This window comes from Pipistrellus kuhlii, unplaced genomic scaffold, assembly GCF_014108245.1.
Source record: "Pipistrellus kuhlii isolate mPipKuh1 unplaced genomic scaffold, mPipKuh1.p scaffold_m20_p_5, whole genome shotgun sequence".
Taxonomy (NCBI): domain Eukaryota; kingdom Metazoa; phylum Chordata; class Mammalia; order Chiroptera; family Vespertilionidae; genus Pipistrellus; species Pipistrellus kuhlii.
The window spans coordinates 43,774,261-43,797,106 of record NW_023425551.1 but is presented as its reverse complement, the minus strand read 5'-3'; the positions used below and the strand labels follow the sequence as shown (position 1 = coordinate 43,797,106).

The window sequence follows — 22,846 nt, the reverse complement described above, 5'->3', positions numbered from 1 at the left end:
TTCACTTTGTTTTGCTTACTTTCCAAAGGTCACCATTTTCTTTTTTTCTTTCTTTTTTCTTCTTCTTCTTCTTCTTCTTCTTCTTCTTCTTCTTCTTCTTCTTCTTCTTCTTCTTCTTCTTTTTTTTTTTTTTAGCAAAAGATGGAAATTTATTGAGAAACAAGCACAGACTCCCACATGAGGAGGGGGAGTCCCTCATTTTCATATTTTTATCTTACCTTATGATTCTTTTTACAAAATGTGCAAATGTGTATATACTTACAAATTATAGATATACATTAATACATTGTGAATATATATTCCTATTTTCCTTTGTTTCTTGTACAAAAGGAAGCATATCACATAAAGTGTATGTATTCTCCTGCCTCCTATTTTTGTCTTCTACAATACTGGTCACCATCCACATTAGTTCATGGCAATATTTCTTTTTTATGTGGTTGTTCGATTGTACACACATATATGTAGGTGATCTTGCACATATGTTGTCTTGTATTTTAGTGGGCTGTTATGAACTAAATTGTGTCCACCCCCAAATTCATATGTTGAAGTGTGACTCCAATGTGACTCTATTTGGAGACAAGGATACTTAGGAGGTAATTAAGCTTAAATGGTGTCATAAGGCTAAAGCCTTGATCAGCTAGAACTGGTGTTCTTAAAAGAAGAAGAGACACCAGTGTTCTCTCTCTCTGTGCACATGTGAGGACATAGGAGAAGGTGGCCACCTACAAGCCAGGAAGAGAGGCCTCGTCAGAAAACAACTTTGACAGCACCTTGATCTTGGGACTTCCAGAACTATGGAAAAATAAATTTCTGTTGTTTAAGCTCCCAGTTTGTGATATTTTGTTATGGCACCTTGAGAAGACTAATACATGGGTATCAGAGGAGTTAAATGCTATAGGTCTCCCATTCAAACAAAATAAACATCAATTTAAGATATAATCACTTAGAAAACCACACACACACACACACACACACACACACACACACACACACACACACTCATTTCTGGAGGCTCCTGAGGGGGAAGTAGGAAAGAACCAGCATTCTGCTGACCACAGAATAGGTAACTGTTTGCATTAAATTGGTTTAAATTCCAGTGTGAGCCTCCCAGGTGCAGATCCATTGGAGCATCATTTCTATTTTGACTCATTTTCCTGAAATCTCAATCACATACGTGTCAGTTGACTCCTTCAGGCTTTGGGAGTCAACTGACACGTATATTAAACGGCCTCTTTCTGCAAGGCCCCCAGTGGCCCTCTGATACAGGGAAACGTGGAGAGGAAGGAGTGGTGTGAGTTGTAGGGACACCCAGGGGCCCAGGCTTTCCAGGAGCAAGGGTGTCTTTATGGTGTCCCTTTGCTTTCTTTAAAGAACTTTAAATTTTATTTTTCAATTACAGTTTACATTCAATGTTTTATATTAGTTACTGGTGATGGTGTTATCTTTTAATAAAGTTTAGTTAAGAATGGAATCAGACTTTTTTTTTACTGTTATTTTTTAAAAATGTCATCATACATCTCATTAATATAAAAACATGTCCTTGTTACTGAATATTCTGACACATCCTTAAAGAAGCAGCTACTCAGATATAGCCTGAACACAACTAGAGCCTGAAGTCAATTCTAAGCTTATCGAGTGACTTCCTAAAGCATACCTTTTAAATATTTATGCATGTTTAAAAATACCCACGAGAGAACTCTCCTGTTCATCAGTACTTTAAGAACTTATATACCAGGGTGGCAGGAAAAGAGCGACACGCCCCACATCCCCTACGTCCTTCATAGTCGCACAGAATTTGACTAGATGGTAAGAATTCCTTCTCTGTCTGGGGATGCATAGGCTCAGGCACTTGGAAAACAACTGAACTGTTTTTGCTGAAAATAACACCAGTAATTTCCAGAGATGGAAAGGCAATGGAGTATTTTAATAAGAAAGCACTAGAAGAAATCTATTCCCTTTATTGCTTTTTGGGTTGATTTTCATTTAACCAGTGAGACTGTGAGTACAAATTGGTTCAGCCCAAGTTAAGAAATTCAGTATCATAGACAGGATGACGGGGAGCCCTGAGCTGGGCAGAAGGACCAGGACACATGGGGTAGTGCTGGTGCTCTTAGGGAGAAAACCGATGAGGCCTGTGAAATCACACATAAAGCCATAGAGTAGAGTTTTATTTTTGGGGTATTATGCTCCATACTTCACCTGGTCTTCCTTTCTTCCTTCCCTTCTATCCACTGAACTGTTCAAACAACCCTTTTATTATTAGAAAAATGTAATAATATATGCTGTAAGAAATTGGGAAATGCACAGTACCACAATTCATGGATCACCATTGTTCACACTTTAGGACATGTCCTTATGATTCCTTACACACACACACACACACACACACACACACTCATAGTTATATTTTTTAATCAAACCGAGATCATATTGGGCATACTACTCCTCACTTTGCCTTTTCCATAACCATCTTTCCATCTCGGGAAAATTTCATCTAAACCCATTTGAATTTCTCCAATCCTCAGCCCCTTCCCCAAAGCCCTTTATAACTAGTTTGTTTAAACCAGTAACCACCCCAGGACCATACACTGCATCTGGTTTTTAAATCCCTTAAATCTTGTTTAATTTAGCATAGTCCCATTTATATGACCCTGACTTGTTAAAGAAATCAGGCCATTTGTTCTGGCCTGATAACATCCCACCCTGTGGATTGGTCCTGGTGCTTCCTCAATGGTGTTGTTAAGCTCGTTTCTCTAATCCTTGATTTTCCTCTAACTGGAAGTTATATCAAAAGGTTTTATAACGTCAAGTTATACTACACTGAATATATCATTGGGGATTTTGTGCACTTTATGAATATTTGCATGAGAAGATATCTAATACCTAGTTGACCCACCTGGGTTAGTGTGAAGGCAGTGTGTGTGGGGTGTTACTTTGTGTCTCTGTGTGTTGCTTTGCTACTCCACTGATGCCCATCAAACATACATCGTAATAGTTTCAACTCTAAGTGATCATCTTTGTCTACATTTATTCCTGACATTTCAAAATATGTGGATTATAAATAACCTTGAGGCAAAGGCTTTGTCCTCTAGAAATTAGGCTTCTCCTTGCAGGTTCTTGTATGCACCTGTGCTAAGTAAGGGTTGGTGCTCACAGTATCACTTGGGAGGCATACTCCTTTAAAAGGTAATTTAAGAGCTCCGTGTATCCTCAGTCTGATAGACTGTGGGAGATTGGGTATTTCCCAAATAGACGAAGACACTTAAAACCAGCAGTCCAGAGTACACTGTTCCTCACACAAGAACCAGCAATGGCAGTGTAAGTGTTGGAGCTCGATCTCAGCCCTGCCTTCTTTTCTCTTCTCTTTCCTTAGAGGAATTCTTAGTGGTGCCTCACGTGTGTTTCTTCAGTTCTGCACTCTCAGTGGACATAGAAAGAACTATAGATGCAGATCAAGGCCGGGTGGCATATTTCCCCACATGTGTGCTCTCATACCCAATTTTCAGCATCTCTGAAAGGCACCATCATTCTCACAGGTCGTCACCTAAGCCCAGACCTTCTTCTGGCTCATGCTAGACTCAGGGTGTGTCTCCTGGCTGTGTCCTCTGTCTGGAGTGGTTTGTTGTTCCATCTGTCAAGCATTCCATTGCTTACCAAATATTCCTTAAATTGTCTCTCAGCATGACACTTCACACTGTCTCAGTGGATTCCTACTGTTGGCTTGATCAAGAATGAATTCTTCTGTCTAAATTTCATTCTTTCACAGAAAATACCCAAGTAATCTGACTGTATTTTGAATTATTTCCCCAAATTACCATTTTTGCTAATCAAAGCGGGCTCCTCAATGCCCTTTGAGAGCTTCATTTGGGGCCTCTGTCACACCAGTGCCCTCCCCTGCAGGATCTCTCCCCACTTGTTCCCTGAGACAGTCTTATCAGTTAACATGTAGGTGGCCTAACCTTTGTGCAGGAGATGCAAAGGAAATCTTGTTCACGCCTCCATCTGAACCTTTGCAGCACAAACAATAGCCAATACATCTTGTAATTTACAACACGTGTTCTTGAACTGTTCACCTTCGATTTCTATAATTTTGTCTTGATTCTTCAGCTATATTGTAAGCTCTTGGAAAGAAATGGTCTTGCTTTATATTTTTAATTAATATCCCAAAGAAGTCACTTTTGGCCCTAGCCAGTTTGGCTTGGTGGATAGAGCGTTGGCCTATGGACCAAAGGGGTCCTGGGTTCGATTCTAGTCAAGGGTATATACCTTGGCGCAGGCTCCTCCCCCGCCTGGGCTCATGCAGCAGGCAACTAATAGATGTATTTCTCTCACATAGATGTTTCTGCCTTTCCCTCTCTCTTCCACTCCCTAAAAATCATTGGGAAAATGTCCTTGGGTGAAAAAAAAAAAGTCACCTCTGAAGGGGCCATGTGTTACATTCCTCTGGCTCTATGAAGGGCTGTACTGAAGCCACCTTGACCTTTTGATTTTATTGTTTTGCTTGACCTTTTGAGTTTTAAGCACATGCACACAACATAACTCCTCTGAAGGTAATTCTATATTTTTTTGTACCTTACTCCAGTGTCTAGTATCATACACTACTATAAAATTTTCCTTTAATATAGCTGAAATCCCTCACATGCAGCTGGGACGCTAGTTCTGCGGTTAGTGAATGAGAACACCTGGTCAACACCCACTATAAAGCCTTAAGCAGGAGGCATGGAGAAACTTTGTTCAACAGAACTTTGAAAGGTCATCACATTTCTCTACATGAACATCTCGTAAATCTGATGAATTTAACTTACCCCTTACCCCCAGAGCCCCAGATCTACAAAAGTTGTGCTTCAGATATTCTCTTAGAATCCTGCTCATTTCCCCGAACCATGAAAGTTTTATCCTGAACCTTGGTGTCCCACATTTTTAATCTCTCCATCTTCCTTTCTGTAAAGCATCAAATGGGCTTCCACAGCTCCATTTGGCAGAAATAATATTCACACATGGTCCAAGGTGTCCACTGGGAGGAAGAAAATATCTCTCTTGGTGCTAAAGTGCCCATCTTTACAGGGGAAGACCCTTGAGGTCCTCTTTTTTAGCAGACATTTTCCTGGACTTTCAGTAACTTTCTCGTTTCCCCCACCCTTCTCTTTTTGTAACGAATGAAACAAGAAAATACCTAAGTTCTAAGGTTGTAGAACGCCTCTTTGGACAGATCTTTGAAGTGACCTGAACACATAATTCCACCCCAAACCACATCACTCAGCACGGCTCGGCACACGTGTAGCCACTGCTCTCCCAGCGCTGCCCCAATCACTGCTGGTTGCTGGTGCCACCTCCCCAAAGATCATCTATATAACACTTTTAGAAAAATAATCCATCACTTGGTTCTGCATATAAGGAATTTAAAAAAATAACGAAATCACCCTAGCTGGTTTGGCTCAGTGGATAGAGCGTCAACCTGCGGACTGAAGGATCTTGGGCTTCATTCCTGGTTAGGGCACATCCCCAGGTTGCAGGCTCGATCCTGTGTGGGGGTGCAGGAGGCAGCCAATCAATAATTCTCTCTCATCATTGATATTTCTTTATCTCTCTTACTCTCCCTTCCTCTCTGAAATCAATAAAAATATATTAAAAAATAAAGAAATCAGTAGAATAGAAATGAAGACAGATACAAGGAATCAGATAAAAAGTGAGTAGCAATGACATTGAATACTATCCTTTATAAAGCAGAAGATAAAATGAAAGAGTTGTTAAGTCAACAAGCTGGAGGCCTGTAAATGTGGCCTTCTGTATCCTTCCTTTGATTTTCTTCTAAACTCAGGAATCTTTTGTTGGCTAAATACCAGCATTTTTCCCCCCTCACCCTCGGGCCAACTTTTGACTTGCTTGGAAACAGCTGCCAGTATTTCTCTTTGCTGCCAGTCAGTCAAAAAATGTGCTCACGTTGGAGGCCTGGCTCCATCCCACCCAGGGTGCCGAATGCATTAACTTTTTCACACACGGCCTCTTTGCCAGGCTGCACACAGAAGTCCATCTCAACAGCAAAGCTCACTGAATCATCGGTTAGTCTGGAGGTGGTGTCAATGTCAGTTAGAAAGACTGTCAATGTATTTTAGAGTCTCTGGCAAAGTGATAAATTTAACGATATACATCTAGTTAATAGAAAAAGGGAACACTTCTGAAATATTAGGAAACCAAAAGTGCCATTACTTAATTGCTCCACTTCTGAAAGTAAAAACAACCCTTTATCCAGTTTGTGCTTTGGTTAAGAACCAAAACAAACAAAATGTAAACACAGGGTTGTTAACTGATTAGTGCCAATGGTTTAATTTTACTTTCTTTGTGCTTCTAAGAACAGCCTTTTCTACTGACAAGTATGTACCACTCCAATGTCTGGATAGAATCCATTTTATTAAGAAATTCCTGAATCAATTTCCTGGTTTACAGCTTGTCCAACCAAGATTCCAGGTGCTCTCACCCCTAAGAACGGCCTCTTTCAAAAGCTGCCTGCTTGTAGAACTGCACATCCACAAGAAATGTCATGGACACCCCCAACAATAGAGCTGAAACCTGAAGCAGTTTGGTAACATTCCAAGTTTTTAATGGAATGTAAATCCATTAAGATTATTAGGTAACTTTACTGATATCCTCAAATTTGTGCCAAGTGTTAAAGCTGCCAAAGAAAAGACAGAATAAAAACCGGCTCTTGGATTCCAGTTCGAAGTATTTTGGTGTGGAAACTGTATTTTCTTGTAACTCATTTAAAAAACACACCATGCTTTCACTGTTTAATTACAATGTCAGTTTTCAGGAAGCAAAGAGAAATGAGATACATAATCGATGTTTCTCTTCCGTTCGGCTTTCAGCCTAAATGGTCCTGCACTTTTATTGGCAAAGTAGGGCAGGTAATAACAGTGAACAAGAAAGCTATTCTAAGAAGTACTGGCTCAAGTGAAGTACCACTACATCACAAGTGACTCAACCATCTACTCAAGAGTGATTACTCTGCAACGATGAAGCCATACTAATTGGACAATGGCTTGCTGCCAGCTCATGTTGGCATGACCTACAATACCCTTGGCTGACAGCCATCCTGTCTCTCTATCACACCTTTTTTTTTTTTTTTTTTTTTTTTTTTTTTTTGTAATCTGGATGGGAAGTGGAAATAATTTTAAAAACCTTCCCAAGTGCTATTTAACTTCTTATCATGAATTGAAAGTTTAATTAAGTATCCTGTTAAAGGCCTAGGTTCTATGATTAAATATGACAAAATAATAGTTATGATTACTGATCAAGTGAGGAACTTCACAGCTCTGAACTTTGTCTTTAAGGTTATTATTAATTTTAATTGAAATCGTTAGGAGACTACATAATAGGGGAAAGGAAAAATGTAAGGGACATTTAATTCATACGCAGAGAAGAGGTTTTAGAATGAATAGATATAGTGGTAACTAAAGTTTAATGCAAACAAATGGACTGTCAGAGGCTTTGTTACAGAACCACTTAAAATGTTGGTTACTGTGGCCATCTTTTATTATACAGGGATAAACAGTTAGAGTGAAAGAATCCTTAAACATGGCTTTGAAATCAGGTCACTTAAAAATAATTTTTAGATATGTCTTAGTTTTTGTCTATTCAACTTCTACTTTGCCCAAATAGGAACATTTCTACATAAGTTTCTTGAAATAGGATTTATTGGCCTCAGGATTTAAACACTGTAAGAGGTTTGGAAACAGCTTATGCATTTCAGTTTTAAAATTAGCTATTGCTGTGACTATTTTCACACCAGATTTTCCTCCCTCTGTATCAGCACCGCGGAGCAGCCTTCAGAGGTGGAATCGCAACAGTGTTAGCTCCTCTCTTCACGGCTCTGCTTTATTGCGCCCCCGTGTGAGACTGGGGCCCGGATTTCAGGGCTGGAAGTCACCTTTGCGTTACTATAAATAACTTCTGCCTTTAGGCATTTCAGAATTATCAGCACGATTCTAGGACTTGAAAATTTCTTACTTGCCAGCAAGTAGTTACCTGGAATATTTTGACTTATTATTTATTTGCTTTTTTTTTTTTTTTTCATCTGCTGCCAAGTCTCACTAATGCAACTTGGAAAATTGCACCATAGCTTCTAATGAGCATTCTGAGGTAAGAGTCATTTCATCAGACAAGACTGTGCTTTCCTTTCATGGGAATAACAACAACTACTGTTTATATAGCACCATCCTTTCAAGAAGTTCAACATATCCCATTTCATTAATCCGAACAGCAGCTCTGCATGCCAAGCTAGTAACTGGTATTGTTACTCCCTGCACACTCCTATTGAAATTGAGGTCATTAAATGTAAGATACTGTGTCCAAAATCCTAAAACCTTCTGAAATGGTTACAGAGCAATGATCTGCATTTTTTGCAATCTGCCTAGGTTCTAGGTCATCCAATAGTGGTTCTACAGTTCTTTCACTGTCATCTCCTGTGAACTCTTTATAAGACCATTTCTGAAAAGTCAGGGAATATTCACAAAGGTAAGAGACACGAGTTCTCTGCTCTTCTGAAGTTGTTTGGTTCTCTTCTTTTCTGACCAGTCTCCACGGTCTTTCTTCCCTCCTTCTCAACCCAACATCTCTCCTCTCTTTTTGTTCAGCAGAATTTCTTTTCTCCCTCCAGCAGGGATATAGAAAAGTTCCCAGGTTCACAAATCCTATCTAATAAAAGAGCAATATGCAAATTAACCATCACTACATGACAAAGTTGGAGGCAGCCATAGCTGCTGGGGCGGGACTCTGGTAGTATCACCCTGGCAACACTAGTCCAGCATTCACTCTTCGGCTGTGCAGAGGGAGGGGAGGGGCCTTTGGCCAGAGACTGGTGTGAGGGTTGCTGGTGTCATTGCCGGCCAGGCTGAGGGACATCCCCCCCAGTGCACAATTTCATGCACCGGGCCTCTAGTTTATACATAACACAGGATAGGACTTCAGAGTTCATTCAGCCAGAGTCCATCATTTTCAGATAGAGACGTACCTTTGCTAAGTTGAGTCTGACCCTTGGTCAATAGATCCTGTCCTCTCAAGGGCATTCATTTGGTAAATGACTTTCAGTCTCCTGTATCAGCAAGTTTTCTCTCTCTTTTGGAACTTTCCCATCAACTCAAGTATTAGTCAGCATGGGCTAGGCTCTGCTGTGGTGACTGACAAACACCAAATCTTAATGGCTTAACATAAAATTTATTTCTCATTCATGTCAGATCTGATTTGAGTCAGATGGCTCTCCTCAAAAAGTGACTCGGGGATCTGGGCTGCCTGAATTTGGCACATCAACTACTTTATCTTCACCTCTTAGCACAAAATACACTTACTAATTATAAATTAGTAGCTCCACCTTAGAGGTTTTTTTTGTTTTGTTTTATTTTTTTTATACCAGTTACATGAACAGAAAAGAACATAAATAACTCATACCTACTTTTAACTGCCTCATACTAGAATTGAAACATGACTTCTATTCACATTTCATTAGCTAGTTCTAGTCACATAACATACCTGACTGCAAATTTGCTCTTCCTGTGAGTTCAGGAGTGAAGAAGATTGGAAATGGGTGAATACTGATAATCTTTACCACAGAGTGAAAACATGCTGAAATTTCTTTGTACTTAACACAAAACAAAACAAGACAAAACAAAACAAGATAAAACAAAACACCCAACCAAACAAAAACAAACAAAGGAAACCTCTTTTGAGACCATTTTCCTCCAGTTATTGAACTATGCTGCTCCCTTTCACTTAAAAGGCAGACATATATATATATGAAAAAATGCTCAACATTACTGATCATCAGAGAGATGCAAATTAAAACCCAATGAGATATCACCTCACACCTGTCAGAATGAATCAATAAATAACAACCATCAAGTGCTGGTGAGGATGTGGAGAAAAGGGTACCCTGATGATGCCCTGTTGGTGGGAATTCAGACTGGTGCAGCCATTCTGGAAAACAGTATGGAGTTGCCTCAAAAAATTAAAAATGGAGCTGCCTTTTGACCCAGCTATCCCACTTCTGAGACTAAATCCCAAGAATCCAACAACACCAATCAGAAGGACTATGCATCTCCATGTTCATAGCAGTATTACTTACAATAGCTAAGATCTGGAAACAGCCCAAGTGCCCATCAGTAGTTGAGTGGGTAAAAAATCTTTGGTACATTTACACAATGGACTACTATGCAGCTGTGAAAAAGAAGGATCTCTTACCCTTAACAATAGCATGGATGGACCTAGAGATTATTATGTTAAATGAAATAAGCCAGTCAGAGAAATACCATATAATCTCACTTATATGTGGAATCTAATGAACAAAATAAACTGATGAACAAAACAAATCCAGAGGGATGGATACCTGGCACAGATGGACAGATTTCAGATGTCAGGGAAGTGGAGAGGACAGGATAAAAGAAGGTGAAAAGATTAGCCAAAGGACATACTAGTATATGCATAGCCCATGGACACAGACAACAGTGAAGTGAAGACAAGGGGAGGGAGAGACACAGGGGTTTGGAGGAGGTGGGCAAAGTGGGGAGGGGGGGGAGAATGGGGATCATCTATAATAGTGTCAACAAACAAAGACCTAAAAAATGTAGCTTACATTAGCATTTTCAAATTCTACTCTTCCCATTCTTTCTTGAATACAATTGAATTAGTCTTTGTCCTAGACTTGCTTCCCCAGTAGTACTCAATGAAATCACAAATGGCTTCCAAATTGCTGGATAGTCAATGCTCAGCTTTTGTCTTAATTGATTAACAGCATCATTTGACATGGTTGATTGCTCTCCCTCCTTGAAATACCTTTCCTGGCTTCCAGCACTCTTGGTCTACTCTGCTGGTTCCATTTTATCTCCCTGACTTTTTTTTTTTTTTTTTTATTAACTTCAGAGAAGAAAGGGGGGAGGAGAGAGAGAGAGAGAGAGAGAGAGAGAGAGAGAGAGAGAGAGAGAGAGAGACAGAGAGAGAGACAGAGAGAAACATCAATATCAATGGTAAGAGAGAATCACGGATCAGTTGCCTCCTGCATGCCCCCTACTGGGATCCGAGCCCAGAACCTGGGCTTGTGCCTTGACCAGGAATCAAACTGTGACCTCCCAGTTCATGGGTCAATGCTCAACCACTGAGTGACACTGACTGGGCTCTCCCTGACTTCCTAATACTGGAATATTGGAAAGCCCAAGGCTCAATCCTGGAACCTTCCTCCCTTTCCCGCCCCCAACCTATCTACAATTATTCCCTTGGTGATTGAGTCCTGTCTTGTGGTTTTCAATATCCCCAAAACTCTGATATTAAAAATTCTACCTCTTGGATAGATTTCTCTCATGGATGCCTGCCATGTATCCTCCTGTGTACTAGATCTCTCTATTTAGATTTAACAGACACCTCAAACTTAATATGTACAAACCAGAATTCATAATTCCAACCCCCTCCTCAAACCTACTTCTCCCAGTCTTCACCAATCTTAATGAATGGCAACTTCATTCTTCCAACAGCTCAGGCCCCAAACCTTGAAGATATCCCACCTCCTCTCTTTCTCTTTCATCCTCTGTCCAACCAAGAGAAGATCCCATAAGCTTTACCTCCAAAATGTCACCAGAATCTGACACTGATCTGATTGCTATCATCCTGATCTAGGCCATCATGCCATGCCTATTTCTGCCTTTGCCTTCTTTCCATCAATTTTCACTCAGAAGTCAAAATGATATTTTCCTATGAAACTCTCCAATGGCCTCCCAGCTCATTCCAAGAAAAGGTAATGTGTCCAACAGGTTCACAGCCTGGCCCTGTTACCTCTCAGGTGCTTCCTCCCATTTCGTTGCTCACTCAGCTCCTGTGTGTCAAACATGCCAGCCTCGGGGCCTTTCCCTTGCTATCCCTTCTGCTTGGACTACTCTTTCCCCAAATACCAGCAGAGCTTAGCTTCTTCACCTCCTCTAGGCCTTTATTTAAAAGTCATCCCCCAATTGGTCCTTTCTTGACCACCATGCCTAAAGTGGCAATACCTGTACCCTGGTGTTCCTTAACCTCCTTCTCTGTTTTATTTTCCTTGATGGCATCCAATAAAGTACATATTATATTTGTTTGTTTTCTGTTTCTCCACTTGAAAGTAAGCTCTCTGTTGTTTACTAGGTTCACTCAGCATCTAGAACAATGCCTGTTGTATAGTAGGCCTTGATAAATATTTGCTGAATGAATGAATAAATGAGTGAGGAAACAAGCCCAAAGAGGTTGACTGGCTTGCTCAAGAACTTACATACATTTAGTGTCAAGGTCCAGACTCTTGCTTTCCCGAGTCACTACTGATGCTCCTTAGATCTCAAAATTTGCCTGTTAAGAGTTTTGTGTAGGTGGTGAAGGGGTGAGGGCAAAGGGCTGACTGTATGCTGGGGTAAGTGAGTGTTTTGTTCTTCCTATCTTGGTTATGCCACTTCCCAAAGACCTCACCCATTGTTTTCACCAAATCTCACCTCCCATAGTTAAACCTAGGCTCAGAATGCTGTTGGCATCCTGTACTGCAGCGTTAAATAGTATTGCATACTGAAAAGACTGTTCAAAGACAATCATGCCTGTCTTACTACTTCTTTAAAGGTCTGGACCTAAGCCATCCCGGAGACATTAACAGCTTTCATATCCTCTGAAAACTTTCAGACAAGAAGATGCCATAATTTCCTCTATGCTTGGCAGTGCTACCACAGGAATGTTCTTTATTGCACCCTGTGGTTGAGGCTTAACAACAAATGCCTTTTCTTCAGAATCCTTTTTGGTCAGTTGTCCTTTTTGCTTAGCACTGAAAAAAAACAAGATCTGCCCTAAAATGTTGAGAGAGAGAGAGAGAGAGAGAGAGAGAGAGAGAGAGAGAGAGAGAGAGAGAGAACAAAAGACAAGGTAAGAGAGTGAGTGAGCAGAAGTCTGAAATACATTTATACCTAAGAAAGCATAAGGTCCACCTGAAGGGGCCATACTTACCCCTAATCTGTAGCTACTCTCTGCAAGAACCCTTCCCCTTCTCCAGAGGGTGAAAGGACATGGGAAAAAGCTAAAAGAAAGGTGGTGGAGCCTTGGCAATAACCTCTTTTCCCTCTAGTTTTTAATATTTATTTTTTACAAATAAAAATTGTGTATATTTTAAGGTATACAGTGATATTTTGATATATGTAGAAACTATGAAATGATTACCAGGATCAAACTAATTAACATATCGATCACCTCCCATAGTTATTTGTGTGTGTGGTGAGAACAATTGAGACCTATTCTCTTAGCAAATTTCAAGTATGTAAACACACTATTAACTACAGTCATCATGATGTACATTGGGCTTCCAGGACTTATTCATCTTATAACTGAGAGTTATTGCCCCTTTTGCCTCTCCTCCCCCCACCCCCAATCCTGTGGTACCCAACCAATGCACTCTCTCTGTTTAGATGAGTTTACTTTTTTTTAGATGCTACATACATGATCTCACATTGCTACAAGAGATGATACAATATTTGTCTCTCTATGGTCTGGCTTTTTTTTTTTTTCACTTAGCACAGTGGTTGGCAAACTGTGGCTCTGTTGACTAATGAGTTTGCCGACCACTGTCCTATACTACCCTTTATCTCTTTGCACACAATATGCCACAACTGCCTAATCCTCACAGCTTCCAACTACATGGTAACATTTAATCTACCAGTGATCGGCAAACTCATTAGTCAACAGAGTGACAAACCACGGCTCATGAGCTGCATGCGGCTCTCGAGCCACAGTTTGCTGACCACTGAGTTAGCATAATGTCCTCCAGGTTTACACATGCTGCTGCAAATAGTAGGATTTCTTCCTTTTTTTTAATGAATGAATAATATTCCATTGTATGTATGTATGTATGTATATATATGTCAGTGTGTATATATATGTATGTATGTATGTGACATTTTCTCTATCCAGTCAAAGTCAATAAACATTTAGGTTGTTTCCAAATCTTGGCTATTGTGAATAATGCTACAATGAACACAGGAGTACAGATATCTCTTCAAAATAGTGATTTTATTTCTTTGGATTTATACCCAGAACTGGGCTTGCTGGGTCACATGGTAGTTCTATTTTTAATTTTTTTTAAGAACCTCCATACTGTTTTCCACAGTGGCTGTATTAATTTAGATTCCCACCAACAGTGCACAAGGGTTCCCTTTTCTCCACATCCTCGTCAGCACTTGTTATCTTTTGATTCTTTGATATTAGACCTTGGCAAAAACCTCTTAACAGCTGCTCTTCCCCTAGTATTTTGGAAGAGAGCCAAGCAGCCTCATATGAATAGGGTGGAATGGCAAACCCATTGTGGGCTCCAGTCTTCTAAGGAAGCACACCCCATTCCTGCCCTCTCCACTTGACACACTGTAAGAATGAGCTTCATGATTGTGATGCACTTCCAACATGGTCGGCATCCAGCCCAAAACGGTTTTAGTGACTATAGCTAAGGAGGTGCTTGTTGAGCCAACGTTAATACTAATGAGCAGTGGGATAATGGCCTTGCAATGCTTGGCACAGCAACCACTTTCTCTTCATCTCTTAGCATAAAATATACTTACTAATTATAAATTAAATTATCTGTTTCATTATTTAACGAAAGTACTAAGTACAATGTCTCCTCTTCCACTGCTGGCTGCCACACATTCCTGGGTGTTTTTCAGTGGGGAGCCAACACTCAACTCATATAACTTCTAGGGACTATCTGCCACTCCATTTTAGGGGGAAGAAAGCAAGATAGTTCAATTACTTCTGGGCTTCTGGAAGGAGGTCTCTATTTTTGTCTCTCCCCCTTCCAGTTAAGAGGCTACACCAGCCTTGTGGCTCTGATTTGCTGGTAATTTGCCCATCAATACTCAGGATTTGGGGATAGAAATGTACGATTGGACAGCAGCTGGAAGCAGAGCTGGGTTTGGCCTAAACTGACTGAGCAGGAGTGGTGGTCGTCTGTATCTGGAAGTTTCTTAGTCCAAGGAGGAGCTCTCAGACTTAGTCCTCCTGGCCCCTGGGAAACACAATGATTGTCGGGCCAGGGAGTGTAGAGGTGGGCCGTGTGTGAACATGGCTGGGACAGGGCCAGACTCGGATTTGAATTCATTGAGAGAATGATGAGGTTCAAAGATTTCCAAGGGGCTAATCAAATGCTTTTCCTTACACCATATGAACCAAATGCCAGTTAGTTCCAGGCAGCTACTTTCCAAGGTTGTGTTTGGGATTTTTTGCTGTTCACCACTTAATTCAAATTCTATGAAGTCATTCACTGAGCTAGGAGGTACAGTGACCACAGAGCCTGCAAGGACATTTCAGTGTGTACACAGCAAGGAGAAGAAAACAAAGCCCACCGCTGGGGGCCACAAGGGGTGCTCTGAGCAGGGGGACAGGGCTCCTGGAAGGAGGCTTCAGAAACAATGACAGGCATCAGGAAAATGCCGAGCTGGGTTATGGACAATAGGAATTCGTGTTTCACAGGAAGAAATAAGTATCTAGTTATGTCTGAAGGTTTCAGGTACTTGAGCAACCAGAATGCTTTCATAGTTTGGAAATGCAGACAATATAGGGACATGGCTAGGAAAAAGGAAAATCAACACATCGCATATTCCCCCTTAACTGGAACACAATCAATAATGAAGGTCAAATAGCAGGTTTTTGTGTGATGACTACACTGGTGCCTCTTACTTTAAAGAGTGCCCCATGCCAAGGAAATAAGATACTGCCAGGGCTTTGATCTAAAAAGAAACTTTCAGGTTATGGCTGTGTGCATTCATATCTCGGTTTCCTTTAAACTTCACTGACTTGGCATCGTATTATGATAAATAATTCAAAGACATCAGAATTTTAGGGGCTTTTACAGATAAGAACTGGGGCTCACAGAGGTTTAGTGCCTAGATCAGACTCCCAGAGGTAACCAGGCAGGCAGGGCTTCCGGCACAAGGTCTAGGGAGTCTCAAAATGGCCAGCAGACAGTGAAGAGAGGCTGATTACATAAAACATGATTTTCATTTATGTATATATCAATTGATTTCAGAGAGGAAGGGAGAGGGAGATAGAGATAGAAACATCAATGATGAGAGAGAATCATAGATTGGCTGCTGCCTGCATGCCCTCCACACTGGGGATCAAGCCAGCAACCAGGCATAGGCCCTGACCAGGAATTGAACTGTGACCTCCCGGTTCATAGGCTGACACTCAACCACCAGCTGGGCCATCTGCAAATGCATTTTCATCACCTTCAACTGATTTGTCCTTTGGCTTCTAGTATTGGGACCATTCTAGTTACCTATTTGTAAGTGCTGTGAGGAGGAGTAAGGAGACTTCTTGTGAAGTCTCACTTTATCAGATGGCCACTCTCCCGTTCAGCAGGAGTCATGGCAGATGTTGCTTAACAGGGGACTGGGTTTGCTGATCTTCTCTGACCCTCTCCGACCCCCATGTCTTACTTGTCTGGCTATTTGTTTTTTTTTATGTTGAATTTAGATGACTTTCTTGCCCCACGACTTCCTATTGTCTTATACATAGCCTCTTTACTCATTTGTATGATCTGCCAGGCCTCTGGAGGCACTGGGGTCTGTGACCCTGGGTCTTAATGCTGGCGGTCCTCATCAGAACTCCACATCATGGTGGTGGAGTTTTGGTTTCTCCTGGGTTGCTGTGAAGAGCTGCTCAGTGGGTCACTGCTCAACTCTGGGGTAAACTATGGACGTGAGCTTCACCCCCGGGAGCTGTGCAGTGGTGGTGGCCGTGGTGGTGTGCACTGTGCTGGTGCACAGGGAGTGATTCTGGCCCTGAACACAAAGACTAAGGCTGCTCAGTGTTATCCTTGGTCCCATGGAAATGAAGGGGAACCAGGATGATGGAAGAAGAGACAATGTATGCACAGTTCAAAGTGTGGCCAATTTAGCGGTTTGTCATTATTGTGAAGCCCATCATCTGAATTCCTGCAGCTCAAACCATCCAATTGCATGTCATCTCTGGACGGACCAGGTTCAGCCACTAGTGTCCTCAATAGACAAAAATGACTCAATTTACTGAAGTAATTAAGAAACCTCAGTAGGGTATTTTCAACAATGGTGAGAAAAACAAGTTTACGCTTCTTAGAATCTTACTATATTAACTGTCAAAATTACAGCTTGCTTTTTACTTTTTCCCCAAGCAAGCACAGTGCTGTGAATACTCTCGTTCTTTAACTCTCAGGGGAACTCAAGTGCTCCTTAAATCATTTGAAACAGAGAAATCATAGCAACAGTCCCAGTGATTCAGATCCCACATCTAGGACTGTACCAATCTTTGGCTGTGAACTACTAAAACCTGAAGAGTAAGTGAACCAAAAATGTAGTGGCTGTGAGCCACATGTGGGGTTCAGTTCCCTTTAAGAAAGATGCTCTGTTCAGATTCGTGCCTCTGAGACTTTACAAATGCATCAAACAGAAACTGGCTATGACATAAACCTAACATGTAGGTGACTTGGACATCAGCCCCCGAGTGGGGATATGGCCCAGGTTCCACCTTCTAGCTCCCATCCAGCCAACTGTCTACAAGCCAATATGTCTCCGTTAGCAACACACACAATCAAGCCAAACTACTGTACCTCCTCCGGCAAGCTGACCACCAAGTCATTTTTCGTCTGTCCGACCAGCGCCTGCCAGAAGTATTCACTGCATGCAGCCAGCACAGCCCGGTGGGCCCGGAACTCCTTCCTCTCCACGATCAGAGTCACGTCACAGAGAATATCCTTCTTCCGCTGGTCATTGAGGCCCAGGAGGATGTTGGTGCAGTGGACTGTGGACTCATACACATACATGGGGGAGTCAGGCTTCTCATCCACAGACATGCCGTTCAGACCCTGAAAGAAAGAGAGGCCGGGTCACTTCTATCTGAGTCACAGAGAGAAGGTGAGAAAGAACTTCATGGTTCCTGAGTCTCATGGCCATGAGCCAGGCTGAAAGGGGCAATTGCTCATTAGCCTTTTCATGCTCAGCACAATGAGCTCAGAAAACATACCGGAGAGTCGGATTTTATGGCTGACTTTACTGTTTTCATTTTACTGCGTCCTTTTACCCCGTGGAACTGAAGCCAGATCTTTAACGGAACACGCAAAGCATTTAAAATACATACATGCTTTAAAACTTGGTAGTTTTTTTATTTTTGGCTGACTGAAAAGAAACTTTCATGTATACACAGTCCCAATTCAAGTTTTCATTTGAGCTTTGTGTTAAGAGGAAATGAATCACTTTTTGAAGTATTTGTAATGGTCTCTTGATTTAAATACATGTAAGTTGCTAAGTTGAAATTTGGTTAAGATACCAAATGTTTAATCACAATACACAATTTAACAAGGGATCTAAAAGGTCTGTGTACTAAAGAGTAGATGTAGCCAGCTATTGCAATTGCCCTTGGCTACCTTAAGACAAAGTACAATCAACATAATGCCATTGTTGCTCATGAAAAGCTCTTGAAAAGAAGTGGAATGGACCTGTCATTATCCGCGGATTTGATGTACATCTTCTTTAAGGACACACAACATATCACAATAGGAGTTATAACAAAGATGTATTCAACAGTGAAGATCACTTTTACAAAAAAAAAAAAAAGATTCTTTGCTTTAGAAAGTGTCCACTGACATATTTAAAATAATAGTATCTGTAAGTAATTTACATAATGTAGTTTTTTAGTAATGTTTCCTACTAGTATGAATTCCAACGAGTCTTATTTTCTTTGTGACTTTATGCTTATTTACTTTTTTAACAGCTCTAATCTATACTAATAAAAAGGTAATATGCAAATTGGTCACGATGCCCTCACAGTAACAACCGAACAGCAGGCTGAGTGGGCCAACAAAGCCAGCAGGGGTGATAGCGAGAATGACCAAACAACTAGCCAGCAGGCTGTGTGGAGTGACAAGGCTGGCACAGGGATCACTAAGGGTTGACCAGGCCAGCAGGGGTGGCAGTGAGGGGTGACCAGGCCAGCAAGAGGGGCAGTGAGGGGCAACCAGGCTGGCAGGGGGTGAAGTTGGGGGTGACTAGACCAGTGGAGGGGGGCAGTTAGGAGCAACTAGCCTGGCAGGGGGAGCAGTTAGGAGCAACCAGGCCAGCAGGGAGGGCAGGGAGGGGCAGCCAGGTTGGTGGGGGCAGCAATAAGGGGTGACCAGGCCATCGGGGGAGGAGAAGTTAGGGATGACCAAACCAGCAGAAGGGGGCAATGAGGGGTGACCAGGACAAGGGGGGGGGTGCGGGCAGTTGGGGATGACCATACCAATGGGGGAAGGGGCATTTGGGGGTGACCAGGTTGGCAGGGGAGGCACTAAGGGGTGATCAGGCCGGCAGGGGTGGCAGTTAGGGGAGACAAGGTTCACAGAGGGGGGCAATTGGGGGTGACCAGGCTGGCAGGCAGAGGTGATTAAGGGTGATCAGGCTGACAGGGGGGCACTTAGGGGCAATCAGGCAGGCAGGCAGGTGAACAGTTAGGAGCCAACAGTCCGGGATTGTGAGAGGGATGTCCAATTGCCAGTTTCAACCCGATCCCTGGAATCAGGCCAAAACTGGCAGTCAGATATCCCCTGAGGGTCCCAGATTGGAGAGGGTCCAGGCTGGGCTGAGGGGACCCCCACCCCATGCATGAATTTTGTGCACTGGGCCTCAAGTATATAATAAACTGCGTATATTTATAGTGTGTAGTTTTCCCCTTCAATTTTGATTGATAGTCTTGCTGGGTACAGTATTCTTGGATTCAGACCCTTTCTTTGCATGACTTTGTATATTTCATCCCATTCCCTTCTGGCCTGATAAGTTTCTGTTGAGAAATCAGTTGTTAGTCTGATGGGGGTTCCTTTATATGTAACTTTCTGTCTCTCTCTGGCTGCTTTTAAGATTCTAACTTTGTCATTGGTGTTTGCCAATTTAAGTATAATATGTCTTGGCGTCGGTCTACTGGGATCCATTTTGCATGGGACTCTGCGAGCATCTTGGATTTGTGTGGGTTTTTTCTTCTCTATCTCAGGAAAATTTTCTGTCATTATTTCTTGAAATACGTTTTCCATATCTACCTCGGTTTTCTTTCCTTCCGGAACCCCTATTATTCGAATATTGTTTTGTTTTGCATTGTCCCAAAGCTCCCGTAGGCTCTCCTCCTGCTTTTTAATTTTTTTTCTAGAAGCTGCTCTAACTGGGTATTTTTTTCCATCTTGTCTTCTAGCTCACTGATGCGATCCTCTGCTTCTTCTAGTCTGCTCTTGATGCTTTCTATTGAGTTCTTCATAGTAGCGATGTCATTTTTCATTTCATCTTGAATCATCTTCATTTCCTCTTGGGTTTTTTTTCATTTCCTCTTGGGTCTTACTCATATTGTCAAATTTGTCTTCCATTCTTTTTAGCCATCTTAAGATCATTACTCTGAGTTCTTGCTCTGGTAGGTTGCTTGCCTCTATATCGTTTACTTCCTTTTCTGGTGAAGCCTGCTTTTCTTTCATATGCGGGCTGTTTTTTGGTCTCCCCATGATCTAGGATGTCTGGTTGTGTAGTTCTCTCTCTCCTGCTTTGATTTAAAGGCAAAAAATACAACACAACCAGGTACAACACATAAGGCACTGAATAGAAATGTGTTTGCGATATTAATAACCACCAATAGGGTGACTAGAACCCAGCTAACAAAAACATACAATCAAACAAAAAGCATAGGCAAATCAATCTTATAAAAGAAAAGCATACAACTTCAGTAAAGTTAACATTCAACATACAACTTCAAAGAGTTAGAGAGAAAGACTGTTTTGTTTTTTTTTGTTTTTTTTGTTTTTAGGACAACTGTGAGGGAGGTGTGAATGTATAGTGTGCAGTTTAATGTATTTTGGTAGTCAAGACAATGAACACATCCTTCATCAACAACAATCTCTTTATATCCTTAATAGTCCCTCCTTGCATCTCTCTGAAACCATAGGTCTGCTCAGACACTATATATTAGTTGTCATTTTCTATATTTTATATAAATGGAATCATACAGACTATATCCTTTTAATTCTGGATTATTTTATGATGCATAGATATTTTGTGATTCATCCATGTTGTGTGCTCCAACTGTGTGTTCCTTTATTGACGAAAAGTGTTCTATTGTATGGACATAGCACAATTTTTTATCCATTTATCTACTTAAAGGTGGATATTTGGGTGCTCCCAGTTTTTGGCTATTACAGATAAAGCTGCTATAGATTAGTGTATAAGTCTTTATATGACCATATCCTTTCATTCCTCTTGTGTAAATATAATACCTAGGGGTAGAATGGAAAATCATTTGGTATGTGTAAGTCTAACTATAAAGAAAAATACTTTTTATTGATTTTTAGAGAGTGTTGGAGAGAGAGAGAGAGAGAGAGACAGACAGACAGACAGACATTGACTGGGTGTCTCCTGCAAATTCCGCACTGGGGCTTGAAGCCACAACCCTGAACGGGAATCAAATCATAACCTCCTGGTTCATAGGTCAGTGCTAAATCACTGAGCAATATTGGCTGGTGCTTATTAGTTTTCATAACCTTTTGTGCTGGTAGATCACATGGATGTTCTATGTAGATTATGTTGTCTGTAAACGAAGACATTTTATTTCCTTTCCAAACTGGATGATTTCAAGGCATTTTCTTGCCATACTGCATTGGCTAGATGTACTGGTACTGCACTGTACCTCTAATACAGTGTAAACTGTAAATGGTAAGAGCAAATATCCTTGCCTTGTTCCTGATGTCGGGAAATATACTCCATCTTTCATTGTTATTTATGATGGTAGCTTTAAGTATTTCATAGATGTCCCTTCCGAGTTGAGAAAATTTCCTTCTATTCTAATTTGCTGGGAGTTTTTTTTATGTAAAAAATCAGGAATGGATGCTGGATTCTGACAAACTTTTTTTCTGCATCTATAGAGATAATTAGATTTTATTTTTTTTAAAATGTGTATAATAAGGAAAATAACATTGATTTACTTTTTAATGTTAAACCAATCTTGCATTTCTAGGATAACCTCCACTTGATCATAATATATGTGCCTTTTTACACATTGTCAGACTCCATTTCCTAACATTTTGTTATCAGGCAGCACTCAAAACTAGATGGGCCGAAACCAGTTTGGCTCAGTGGATAGAGCGTCGGCCTGTGAACTAAAAGGTTCCGGGTTTGATTCTGGTCAAGGGCATGTACCTTGGTTGCAGGTACATCCCCAGTGTGGGGTGTGCAGGAGGCAGCTAATCGATGATTCTCTCTCATCGATATTCTGACTCTCTATTCCTCTCTCTTCCTCTCTGTAAAAAAAATAAAATAAAATATATTTTAAAAAAACCCAAAAACAACTAGGTGGAACAATTAATGTTCAAGGATATAAATGGTGTGCATAATTCATAAGAAGCAGGAGATTTATGAGACATCTAATTTCTCTAAATTCATTTATTAATGCACCTATACCAAAAAGAGGGAAGCTTATTATAACAGACACAAAGCTGTAAGTTTTTCAGTGAAACAAGAAATTAAATAAAATCAAAAGAGAAATGAAAGTGAGGTGCCATGGAACGAGGAGTGGACAGGGGTGCAGGGCTTTGAACCCAGCTCTGGCACTCTGTGGATTCTCATGACTCACTTTTCTCTGGGTCTGCTTCCATGTTTGTAAAATAAAAAGTCTTGACTAGAAGACCAGCAAATTTCATACCAATCTACAATTCTATGAGTCTAAGAATCTATAAAAGAAATACCTAACTGATCATTAGAGTGAGATACTGTCATTTTAGTTGAGACAAGTTAGCTTTCTGTAACTTTATAGAGGCCAACTATGGAGCCTCTTTCATTGTGGATAT

General features: G+C 41.1%; 1 protein-coding gene across 4 annotated transcripts in view; it reads right to left on the bottom strand.

Moving 5' to 3' along the window:
- Positions 1–22,846, bottom strand: part of BACH2 (BTB domain and CNC homolog 2) — a 338,018-nt gene that overhangs the window by 59,644 nt on the left and 255,528 nt on the right. For all 4 annotated transcript variants that reach the window (XM_045572691.1, XM_036414119.2, XM_045572690.1 and 1 more), the window contains one exon: positions 17,609–17,863. In XM_045572691.1, coding sequence (XP_045428647.1) covers positions 17,609–17,851 — 243 coding nt within the window. In that variant the 5' untranslated portion in view covers positions 17,852–17,863. The remainder of the gene's footprint in view (positions 1–17,608; positions 17,864–22,846) is intronic.